The sequence below is a fragment of the Ochotona princeps genome, chromosome 12 (assembly GCF_030435755.1).
Source record: "Ochotona princeps isolate mOchPri1 chromosome 12, mOchPri1.hap1, whole genome shotgun sequence".
NCBI lineage: Eukaryota > Metazoa > Chordata > Mammalia > Lagomorpha > Ochotonidae > Ochotona > Ochotona princeps.
This window is the reverse complement of record NC_080843.1, coordinates 65,366,259-65,379,035: the sequence shown is the minus strand read 5'-3', so window position 1 is coordinate 65,379,035 and position 12,777 is coordinate 65,366,259. Positions and strand designations below refer to the sequence as shown.

Below are 12,777 nucleotides of genomic sequence, written 5' to 3'. Positions count from 1 at the left end.
CTCCCCATAGCATGGCTTGATTTGTGTTAACAGGAAATGTGCAGGTCTGTGGAGTGGAGCTTGAGTGCAGCCATCATGACAGAGAAGTCAAGAACCCTCACCGGGGCCTCCTCAGCAAGGGAGAGCAGGTCATCTTGGGCAGACATCTCTGGCTACCAGTCTCCATCCAAGGGGAACAACTATGACTTATCTGGTATCTGTCCCAAAGTCAGAGAAACTCCCCAGTGGCAAAGTGCATGTCACACTTCCTAATCCTTTCTCCCTGGAAAGAGATGAAAAGCATTCCATTGAAAAGCATTCCACTCCTATGAACCCATAGTCAGGAGCTTGGGGGAACGTGGAAAGAACAGAACGGACTGGTAATGGGTTAAAGGAAGGGATATGATCGTACATAACAGAATACACTCCAAGCACGAGAAGACATCTGTCTCACATGAATCCTCATTGCAAAAGACGATGTTTAGGGCCTGGCACAGTGGCCTAACAACTAATGTCCTTGCTTTGCACACACCAGGATCCCATATGGGTGCCAGTTCTAAGCCCAGCAGGCCCGACTTCCCATCCAGCTCCCTGCTTGTGGCCGGGGAAAGCAGTCGAGGACGGCCCAAAGCCTTGAGACCTTGAACCCAAGTCGGAGACTGAGAAGAAGCTCCTGGCTCCTGGCTTCAGATCGGCTCAGCTCTGGCTGTAATGGCCACTAGAGGAGTGAATCAGTGGATGGAAGATCTTCTCTGTCTTCCTCCTCTCTGCATATCCCATTTTACAATAAAAATAAATAAATCTTAAAAAAACAGACACTGTTTAATAATCCAGTAGAGTAGCCAATGTTGTGGTGCAGCGAATTAAGCAACTACTCGTGGTGATGCACTCCCTTGACAGCAGAGCTGGTTCAAGTCCCAACTGCCTCACTTCTGATCCAGCTTCTCCTGCCAATGGGCCTGGGAAGGCAGAGGAATAGGGCCCAACATTTGGGTCCTGCCACCCCACACAGGGGACCTAGACGGAGTTCCTTGTTTCTTGGCTTTGGGCTGGCCCAGTCTTGGCTTCTGCTGCCATTTAGGGGAGTGAACCAGCAAATGGAAGACCTCTTTTCACTTTGTCTTTTGAATAAGTAAATAATTCTTTAAAAAAAAATAATGCTGCAAACATTGTGTTCAATCTTCTATGCTTGGCATCTTTTTTTGAGATATTTTTTTAAATTTATTTAAAAGGCAGAGTTGCAAAAAGAAGACAGAGAGGGAGAGAGAGAGAGAGAGAGAGAAAGAGAGAGAGAGTGTGTCTTTCATTTGCATGTTTACTTCTCAAATAGTTGCAATGGCTGGAGCTGGGCCAATCTGAAGCCAGGAGCCAGGAACTTCTTCTGGGTCTACCAGTGGGCATAGGGGCCCAAGGATTTAGGCCATCCTCCACTGCCTTCCCAGGCCCATTAGCAGGAAGAAGCTGGATCAAAAGTGAAGTAGCTGTGACTGGAATCAGCTCTCTGATAGGGGATGTTATGATCACAAGCAGTGGCTTAAGCCACTGCACCACAACACTGGCCATCAGCAGAGAGCTGGATGGGGAGCAGAACAGCTGGGACTCAAGCTGACACCCGCCGGCAATGCTGGTGCCGAATGTGGCAGCTTTACCTCCTGTGCCATGGCACCAGCGCTTATGCTTGTCATCGGAATGTTTACAAAGTAGGTTTACAAAAAGACAAAAAACAAACAAATAAAAAAACAAAACCAAACACAGAACAAAACCTGCAATTCCACTGTGGTAAATGGACACTGAACCTGGGCTAAACACAGGGCTTTCCCCTCAAACAAAGTTAATGATAGGGTTCCTTGAAGGAACTAGACAGTTACTTGTGGAAAGCTGATTACAACAGGCCTTTTCATAACACAGGGGGCCAGACTAGGTCCTTCCTGGAACAACCACTTAGGCTGGACTTGGTTTCCTTAGCTGTCAGGCCTCTGCGGAGCTTCCTGTCAGCGCAGGGACTGATACGGCATGTCACATAACACCACTTAGCCCCAGGATGCCACGGTCCAAGAGGCACATGATCCTATCACTCTCCACAAGGGACTCATGACAAGGAAACTGTAGAGGTTGCTTCGAGTCACCCCTGGAAGTCATGCTGCCTGGATGGGCATGGCCGATGTCACTGCTGATGCTCACCCACTCACAGTGCCCAGCTCCTGAAACCATCTGTCAACATGGTCGTGGCTGCATGATACTCTTGCAACATCTTGCCTTCCCAGCCAGGAACTCTGCTCTGTCAAAACTGCATCTAGTCCCCCAAGGGGGAAGTACTTACGCCAGGGCCCACAGCCTGGGCGCCCTGAATTAGAACGGCATTTGGCAATTTTAGCCTCCTCATGCCACTGGGGAAATAAATGAGTATCCAAGCAAAACGTGGGTGGCTTTTAGTGGTTATGGCCACCACTGTTTCTTCTTAGCTGGACGCACGCAAGCCCACAAGTTCATCTCCCTTCCTCTGTCTTGGTCCCCAACCCCGTCTATCCTCTCTGAAGCATGAATCAGAACAAATCACCTGCAACTACCAATGGTTTCCCACTGCACTTAGAATAACCCTAGCTCCTCCTACTGACCCGCCATGCCCTTTGTGCCCAGCCACAGCCTGCCTTCCAGACCGCTCCTAATTGATCCCTTCCTTTGGGTCCCTCTGGCCTCCTCGCTGAACCTCAGAGACGCAATGAGTTCCTGCCAGTCTTGGGGCATCAGACATGTTCCTCCCACTGACATTTCTCCTCCCTCGGATATCTGCCTCATTGCCTCCTACTCATCTTTCAAGTGTGCACTCAACAAACCTTGGACAAGCGGCCTTCTCCTTCCTTCTACACTTTCTACCACCTTACCCACGTTCAGCTCCTCTACACCATCACTGGTTCCATAGATAATCCTAAGTGTTGACTTACAGAATCTGTTCAAATGCTGGAAGGTATAGTTGTCTCTTGGGACCTTCAAGGACTGGTTCCTGAACTCCTTCCAAGATACCAAAGTCTGAGCATGCTCAAGTCCCTTCCATAAAACGGTACTGTGATAGCAGGACTTGGCTTACCAGGGAAGATGTCTGTATCTCGTACCGGAGTACCTCGGCTCAGCACTGACTCCAGCTCCAAGTCCCAGCTTCATGCTAATACTGACCCTGGCAAACAGCAGGGTCAGCTTAAGTCACTGGGTCCCTGCCACCCGTGGGGGCAATCTGCACTGAGTTCTCAGCCTTGTCCAGCCTGACACTAGTTATCACAAGAATTTAAGAAGTGAACCAGTGAATGCAAGCTCCTTCTCTTAAGTAATTTTTTAATGGAACATTACTCATATAGAACTTGCATGCATCCTTTTGTAGCCTTTAATCTCTCAGTTACCCATAACACTTAATAACACCATGGAAATAGCAGTAGATCTTGTTTAGGAAATGACGAACCGAAAAAAAAAGTCTGTATGTTTAGTACAGAGGCATTTTTTTTTTCTCCAATATTTCCTTCCCTTTTTTTTCCCCCTAAAGATTTACTTGGTTTATTTGAAAGGCAGAGTTATAGGGAGGGAGAGACAGATCTTCCACCTACTGGTTTACTCCTGAAAAGCCAGCAGCCATTTTGGCTGGGTGAGGCTGAAGCCAGGAAACAGGAACTCTATCCAGGTCTCCCACATGAGCAGCAGGAACCTCAGCATTTGGGCCAACTTCCACTGTATTCCCAGGCTCACTAGCAGGGAATTGGATTAGAAACAGCACAACCAGGACTTGAATGCTCAAATGGGATGTCGGGGTCACAGGCAGAGACTTCATCCACTGTGCCACAGTGCTGGCCCAATTTTCCCAGTATTTTCTGCCCACGGTTGGTTCAATCTCTGGGTGTGGAAATAGTCTGTGTTCACAGCTGTTGCTCCACTCATTTTTGCAGCTTGATTTTTGACTACCAGAAAGGCATCTATGGCTTTGTCAGCAAGTAAGACCAGAAGCAGCTCAAAAACCTACAGAATGAAGATTTATACTGCTCAGTTAGCAAAGAGCCCTATCAGCAAAGGCTGTGGAAGAGGCCAGAGGATCAGGCAACATGAATGCTATAAGCAGAGTCAAAACTACATGCTATCAGTGGAAATTAGCTTCAGTACCCTCAAAGGCTAGGCCCCACAGTGAGGGATGCTAAGCTGAATAACCGACCAGCATCCATGGCCTTGCCACCAGAAGTCAAAGAGAGAGGATTCCCTTTAGAATGATGCCTACATGCGCATAGGATTTTACTTATCTTCCTTGTCCATCCTTTTCCCCTTCCCCATCACTGGCTCAGACACACCTCCGACTGTCAGCACAGTAAGGCACCATGACAACATGGGCCAGGGGTGACTTGCCAGGCAAAGAATCTAGGCACGGAGCTGCCACTTTACTGACAAAATGTGTGTTGTCTCTCTCCAGTAAGAACACACGGACATTTAGAACCCACCCAGAATCTATTTCTTCGCTTTGTTTGACTTATTATTGCTCCAAAAAGACAGAGCCACAGAGCCAGAGATCTTCTATCAGCTGTTTCACTCCTCCAATGTCTGTGACAGCTGGGGTTTGGAACACCACCTGGAACACAGCCTGGGTCTGCTATGTGGGGTGCGAGACACCATCTGCTGCCGCCCCCCCCCGCCCCCGGGCGCACATTAGCACGAAGCTGGACCATCAGCAGAGGAGCCAGGACTGGAAGCGGGCACTCTACTTGGGATGTGGGCACCGCAAGCAGCGATGTGCCCACCCCCTCAAGGAATAATTTTTGAGGCTGCGTTTCTCTCTCTCATTGCTGTGGTTGGTCCTGAGCCATATGAGACGCAAGAGTCTCGAGCGATGATTTAACCATTGTGCCACACATTCAGCCCTCTGTTCTTTCCCAAGACCACCTGGATTTCTTTAGGGAGAACAACCTCAACTCCACCGCACTCAACCACTTGAGCTCATGCACCTGCTTCCAAACACGGAAGGCAAGAGGCACCCAATCCTTTTCTGTGTTCCAGATCCAAGAGGCGGCAGAGATGTACCTAAGCGTCTCTGACCTGGGGCTCAAGACTCTCGGGGGAGTGCTGGCCTTCTCTCGTCCTCGCAGCCAGTCCTCCACACAAATCTCCTTGTAGCTTCTCAGCTCCTAGGAGCCGTCCAGACTGCTATACTGTCCCAACTTGGTTTGGAAGCCACCTTATCTGCTCTGGGAGCACCCAACACCCTTCCAAACCATTCTTTAGGCAGAGACAATTGGCTGTTGGTCAACAAAAGAACCCCCAAATTAAAAAAATACGCATGTTTTTTATATATATGTTTATGAAAAACAAAACAATGTTCCAGAAAGCACAACATGGAGCCATCTGCATGTGTGTGAACCTGGAGAGGCTCTCTACTCTTTTGTAACCCTGTGACACCACTGTCCCTTGTGGTCATCTGGGGAGTGAACCAGTGGATACTTGGTCTGGCTTTCGTTCGATTTTCAAGTAAATAAATCTTTGTTTTTAATGTACAAAAAGCAAAACAGAGATCCGGAAAATACATCCGCTAACCAAGTATGCCCGAGCCTGCCAGGAGGAAAGAGAGGCCTAGAACAGAAAGAGGAACAGTCCTGTGCGACTGCCAGCTCAGAGTTCTGGTCAGGTTTGGCTCTCCACCTGCAGGAAGTTGGGTGTGTAGACACAAGAACAGCCAACTTGTCAGACTCCTCAGCGCACCCACCCCTGACAGCTGATGGTACCTTCCTCCCACAATCCGGCCCTTGGCCTGTCAAGAGGCAGAAAGCTGTGGGAGCCTCTGTGTGCCTCATGCTACCTGGCAATGGCCACTGAGACTCTCCTGCAGTTTCTGCAAGGGCAAGGGCCCCGTGAGACTCACTGTTGGACGCTCGCATCTGCCGCCGGCGTCCCACGCGGTCCAGCCCGATGGGGGTGCTCTGGGAAAAGGCGAAGGGCCGGAGCCGGGCCGACACGGCCTTGTAGGGCGGCACCTGGTGTGTGGGCACCGGCGGCCTGGCTGTTGGCTGCAAAAGCAAAGCAAACGGTTGTGAGGAGGCGCCAGGAAGTCACAGCTCCTGCAAGCATCACTCTCGCAGCATTCTCACCTCGAAGCCACTCATAGTTGTGACACAGTTTCTCCAGATCCTGCCGAGAGCTGTAAGCGTGCTGAGGCTTGGGCAGCTGTTAGCGATGGTAATCTACACAGCGGCTCGTGCCTCCAGCATCGCTTGTCAGCAACAGGCAGCACTTGGGGAGAGCACGGCATCCCAAGGAAGAGGGGTCAGCTTGGGAAGGGGAACTGCTCTCACACCCACATAGGGTCAGATGGGCAGGCCCGCCCACTCCCCGCCCCCACCCCCTGGAGCAGCCTCTGGAAGGAAGCAGGGGCACAGCCTCAAGCCCCAACCAGGCTGACAGGTGCACCCTCAACCTCATTTCACCCACCCCTGCAGAGCCTCCACCACCACCACGTGGGGGGAACAGTTTCTACTTGCCTAAACTAGCCCAACAGCTGAGCTCCACCCAAAAGAGCTGGTTGCTCACATACTGCCCCAGGATTGTGGATAATGCCCTTCTGATTGTCCATATTACTGTATCTCTAGCACTCAGCTTCCAGGTTCACTTGGTTTTGGGTTTCCTTAGGACTTTCAAATCCAACTCCCTCAACAAGGGAACAGCACACAGAAGTAATTTCGAAGTGCTTTAGGTCTTCCCTCTACTGTGTCATAACACTAGATCACATTTTGTTTTAGTTCTGAATTATTTCCTAGCAGGTAGCAGAATCTTCAAATGTTCCTGAAGATTGCATGGTGTCTTCAACTTAATCTGCTTTTACTTTAAAAATCCAAACGCAGTGGAATTGAATGAGAGTTGCCGAACGCTCGCTATGGACAAGGCATCGTGTTGGGGCTCACGGGGAGCAGGGAAGCATGCAGTCCCAGGCTCACACAAGGCTGCCCCTTCTAAGGGAATGTACAGCACCAGCCAGCAGGATTGGAAAATTCAACAGAGCACACGTACTTCTCGAACGCTGTTCTGTGAACACCTGCCTGCGGCCAGGGTGTTAGCCTTGTCAAACAAGCATAAACTTCTCTGGGACAGGCCATTTAAAATTAAGTGTTTCCTCCAAGTGCTGAGTACTTGATAAGTCCTTGTTGAACTACTAAAATATACCGAGGGTGGGATCAATAGTAAGTGTTTACTATCAAACCAGCTGCAAAGATGCAACTCAAAAACATAGTAAAAAAAAAAATTAGTTGATTTCACCCCTTTGCCCCTTACTTTTCCTTTTCTTCACATTTTAACAATGATGGACAGTACTTTCTTTTTCAAAGTTTTTTTTTGTTTTTTACAGGAAGCTCATGAGAGAAACCCTTCTCACCTCCCTCAGGTTAAGACCTCCGAGAGTTGAGGCACAAGCAGCAAACTAGATTCGCCCATTTGAGATCCCAGGCAAGAGAGATTAGTAAGAAGGGTCCAGCGGTGAAGAGTTAGTCTGCAGGCAGGCACGTGTTTCAGGTCAGACAGAAGGGGCTGTGAGCAGCAGCGTGAGCGCGTCATCCTCCAGGAAGGGAGAAGAAAGCAAACGCAGCTTCCTGTTTAGCGCGGTGGGAGAACAAAGCCCAGGAAGCTGCAGGGGCTCGCTGGTGGGAGCGCACCAGGTCTTACTTGTGTGAGAAGATTCTCGATTTCCTCCGTCTGGTTGTTCCCATAGAAGCTGACCCCTCCTATCACGGAAATGGGGCGCCTTCTCCGGGCTCCCTTGGCGTGGGCTGCCGGAGCGCTCTGGTCTGCAGGCCTGGAGGAGGTCATGCTGGCTGGGCCGTCCCCGTCCACACAGTCCTCACCCTGGGGACTCACAGCGATCGCGTCTTCAGGGATGGACGAGCTTCGGCTGGCCAGCTGGCCGTAGTCGGAGAGCGGCCGCGGCCGGGAGCGCCTCCCGGAGCCCCAGCGCCGCCGGGGGACTCTCTGAGCGTCCGGCTTTTCCTCATCCTGGGATGAACCTCGCCTCCAGCTGTCATCAGTAACAACCTTTTCAAAGGCGAACAAGTTAGGTGAGCTCCAATATCCAGGAAGCTATCAGCAAAGCACAGAGCCCCCATCCCCCTCCTTGGCTTTCTCGATTTACTTTTTTATTTACAACAGTTATTTGTGTAATAGAAAGCCAAGGCACAAACAACATAGTGGACCAACATAACCATTTCGGTCTGAGTTAAAATCCTAACTTAAATTATGGCAACTGACGAGTGATGATGATGAGCGTCAATAAACGATGATGGGAAAGTAAGTGAGTTAATCAAATGAGCTTGCAACTACGGGGAGCGTCTCCAACTGCATAACCAAAGCTTGCAGGGCCAGCAGGCCTGCCAGAAGAAGGAATCAACGTGTAATGCTATCCATCGCTGCACCGAGGTGTCTCCTTTCAGTACTGTGTACAGCTTAAAAATAGAAGGTACCTTAAGCAGATTAAGTCCAGGGCTGTCAGACCCAACAATGCGAGGCTGGGACCTGGGGCTTGAGCCTTGTAGCAGCAATGTGATGGGGCTGAGCAATGGGCTAGTTTTCAGACAGATCGGGCTTCCCACTGGCTGCGTGAGCATGGGCAAGGCGTAGCTCACCTCTCTGGGTCCCAGATTTTGCACCGAACAGTCCCACAGCCCAAGAGTGTATGATGATCCTACACGAGCCAAATTGTCTCGTTTTTTCAAATAATCTCAGAGGCAACACGATGCACTGGCCGATCCTGAGGCTTAGAATGGGGCAAACTTGTGCATCAGAGCCCTAAGCTAGCTCTGTAACCCCAGGCAAATGGCTTATATCCTGTGCCTTGGTTCTGTGACTGTTCAGTGTGGGAACAGGCTTGTCGGAATACAGTGCAATCACAGCAAAGGTATGATAACTGGGGTTCATTTCCACCTTCAAAAGACTGGGCCAGGGGAGCCGGGGCTGGGTTCCTGCCATCCTTGTGGGAGCCCCAGCTTGAGTTCTCAGTTCCCACAGGAAAGTACAGACAGCCGTGGCACCAGAGGCCGTCACGGGCACAGCAAGGCGCCAGCGAGGCAGTCTGGGTAGTTGCAATTCCTCCCCTCATTCATGATTTAACAATATAAACAAACAAAACAAAAAGTTGTCAGGCCACAGGTACAGGAAGGACAATCAGGATAACCATAGAGACAGAATGTGTACAGCGGCGGGACAGGCAGGAAGGGCACCTGCAGGTGGCCCTGGCTGGGCGTGAAAAAACTAAATGGCCAAGGCCCGAGAAGCCACACCTCCTGTCCATAACAAAATCTGCAACTCAGCTTTCTGATTTCCAGTCCGATGTGTTCAACCATTCCCTAAGCCAGCGTTCCACATGCACGAGTTCTGCATGCGTGGATCAAAGCTATCCAGAGAACTCAGATGGATCAACAAAGGCACATCAAAGTAAATTAAATAAAAATTGGAAGATATGTGGAAAAAATAATTGTATTGAACATAGACTGTTTTCTTGTCTTTATTTCTCCAACCAATATAAAAAGCCAACTACTTACACAGGACTAGGTAGCATAAGTAATCCAGAGGTGATGTAAGGCGTATACTGTGTGTAAGTTTACATGAGGGACTTGAGTAACCGAGGACTGGTATCCCCGCGGACCCTAGAACCAATCCCCGTGGACACTAAGGAACAGGATAAAAGCTGATAAAGACACAAGGAAGCAGGAGAGATTTAGACACTCTGCTCCAATCCACTCATTTTTCAAACTAAGAAAATAACGTCCTGAAGAAACGAGCTAACTTGTCTAGGGAGACACAGCCAGTTGCTGGTGACAGCGATTGGAGACAGCTGGCCTGCTGGTGGCAGTTGAGAGCTGCCCGCAGCACACACATAAACCCTGGGGGGCCCCAGAAATCTCCACTCACCCTGCCATCTTATCTACTGATTGCTAGGGCCTGAAGGAGCCTGCAGTATGTCTCTGTGATACGCAGATTCTTTTGAACTGAAGCAGTTGAGAACACAGCTTTCTCCGCACACCCTCTGAACTCTGCTATCAGCCTGGAAGCTGGGCCTTCCAAGAACTCCACCACCCTGAATCCTCTCCTGGGAGTTTCCTGAGGCCAGGAGGAGAGGAGGGGCCCTCGGGGAACACTGTGGCAAAACTACCTCACCTTCACTTTCTCCCCTAAGGCTCATTCATTCACCTCCCTTAAAGTTCTAAATTCCCTTCTCCGCTGTCCCTTCCACTAAGAACCCTCAAATTCTGTTTCGAGTCACACTGCCTATGGACACACACACACACCATAAACACACACTCTCTCTCTCACACACACACACACACACACTCACAAACCTATCTTTTCTTTTGCTAATCTGTTATTTTTCAGTTTAATTCACAGCTCCCCAAGAACTGTACCACCATGGTAAAATAGCAAATCACAGAAAACATAATATTTTCTACACTACCTGAGAAACAGATTATTACAGATGACTTAAATAAGCGGTTATATCAAATAGCACAGACAACTTGAGTACACAGTGAGAAAATTTCCATTTCTACAGTCAGACTGCATGAAGGTTCAGGAGCAGCATGCTAGAACAAGTGCAGCAAAATGACAAGCAAAGGGGAGTCGAACTGCTCACAAACTTAGACACAGTAATTTGCTTTTCATTCCTTTTTCCTTTTTGCCATTATATGACCTGTAGCTTGCCTCCCCCTCCCCCTACTGGCTGATGTTGAAATGCAGAAGTACCCCAGAGGCGACCCAGGCTGGGTAAGGTAGGTATGCCCCCCCCCCCCCCCCCCCCCGAGAGAAGCCACACAGAGCTGGGGACGAAGCTGGGAACCAGTCCTGCAACACATCAGGCCTCAGCATCAGCGACTGCTCCTGCCCCGGAACACCTGCCAAAACCTCCAGGTTCCGTGTTTACAGAGTCCTGCCAAGGACAGGCAAGGAGAAAACACCTTCCATAAAGCGCCCTGAAAGACCTAGGGATTACAAAACTCACTTGACAGGGCAATCCTGAGAGCTGAAATGTCCATTTCATTCCTTGTGAAAGCGGAGAGAGAGGGAAAAGGCAGGAGGGGGTGGGGGCGGGGGACCCTTAAAGATTCAGCTACTCCCGCTTATCAAATAAACCTGAACGGATATCCTGAGACTAAGGTTTTGGGGCGAAAAGTTAAACTGCTGTCTGTGGTTCTCTTGACCTTCAAACACCGCCCCCCATACACACACAGTCAGCCTCCACCCAGTGGAGAACCTACCTGGGACTCGGCCACGGGCAGCGGCGCCCCACAGACACACTGCAGGAACAGGCAGTGGACCATGTCCATTGCTCTCAGGAGTCTCCCCTGCCTTTCAAACCCCACAGCCAGGGCCCTGCGTGGCCATCCCGGGGCCCCAGCCTCGTCCAATCCAGCAATCTTGGCTTCAGCCACTCTGGGCTCTGGGAACTTCAGTGGCTAATTCACACCCAAGTCATAAACGTCTGTAAATAGACTTTTTGGTGGAGTCACTGGTTCCTTTAACTCTTGCTTTTCTGGGTATGTTCGGGCACTTTCCCTGGTCAGTATGGCCAATTTTCTTCCTCTAGGTGATTTCTTTGTTCATTTTATAAAAATAGTGAGCCAGGAGAGACTCGACAACCCCGGTTAGACCCTTCAAGCCATTTAAAAGCAAAACAAAACATAGAAAAGCAGATCATTTACCCAAGGAGGAAGAAAAGAAAAAAGTTCCTATAAATAATTTGATTTCCCATCTATGCACTCAGAAGCCTGACCTACAGTCCGTATGCAGGAACAAAACACAAGTGTAAATGGGGTAAATTGTGTTCACTGGTAAAAACAGGAGGAAATCTTTACCTGGGGCACCCATGAGTATGGTTTTATTTGGAGACTGGATCTTTGCAGTTGTAATCAGGTGAATATGAAGTCACCCTGGATCAGGTGGTCCCTAATTCAATAGCTGGGGTCCTTGTACATTGAGAGAAGTAGACACAGACCAGCACAAAAGCAAGAAAGCCAGGAAAGCAGAGGAGCAGAGCCCAGGGACAAGGGGGCGGCCGGCAGCCACCTGCAGCTGGAACAGATGGAAGATCCTCCCGTGAAGCCCCCACGGACACCTGGATCTGACTGACACTGCTGCCCTCGAGACCCACGAGGGAACCAAACACGGAGTGTCCTGAGCAACAGCCCTGGGAAATGACTCAGAAAGACCTTGGGATTTCTGAAGATGTATATTAATTAGCTGCCCGCCCTGACCGTCCCAAAGCTCCAGGGTCCTAGATCCTGTAAGGTTTCAGGAGCAGTTACAGAAAGGGAAGGGCGGGAACCCATTGGACCATGAATGCGGAGAGGGCTGCGACAAGAATAGCAAGGAGAGCAGTGATTTCTGAACACTCGCAGCATGCTTACAAGGTGTACATTACCTCGCTTAACCTTCACTATCGCCCCAGGAGGCAAGCACTCCAGCTGATAGAAACACTGCAGCTAAAATAAACATAAACGGCTTGCTCCCTTACACGGAACCAGAAAGGGGAGAGGCTTCTCCACCTGCCTGATTTTAAAACTCCCGCCCTTTCTGTTGCCAGGTATATTCTTTGGCATACATGTGTGCAGAAGGCAGACAGAACCTTGTGGCATTCCTGCAGAAGATAGCGAAGGGGAGCTGTGTGGAGGAGAGGCCAGCAAGTGGCATAAGGGTGCTCAGGGCAGTCAGGTAAAACCTACAGATATCTTCTCAGAGTCACATCTTTAAATGTGTGAAATGAATTAGGACCTCAGGGATGCCTGTCCTTCATCCCCTGTGCCACAC

The 12,777-nt window shown here is 49.8% G+C and overlaps 1 protein-coding gene across 3 annotated transcripts in view; it reads right to left on the bottom strand.

Annotated features, from left to right (window-relative positions):
* The window catches only part of SPATA13 (spermatogenesis associated 13), a 144,471-nt gene that overhangs the window by 45,868 nt on the left and 85,826 nt on the right, over positions 1-12,777 (bottom strand). For 2 of the 3 annotated variants that reach the window (XM_004577578.2, XM_058670972.1), the window contains 2 exons: positions 7,651-8,016; positions 5,861-6,005 (listed from right to left, as the gene is read on the bottom strand). In XM_004577578.2, the coding sequence (XP_004577635.2) occupies positions 5,861-6,005; positions 7,651-8,016 (511 nt within the window). Of the gene's footprint in view, positions 1-5,860; positions 6,006-7,650; positions 8,017-11,228; positions 11,396-12,777 lie in introns of those variants that run through there. The other variant, XM_058670971.1, reaches the window with a different exon arrangement.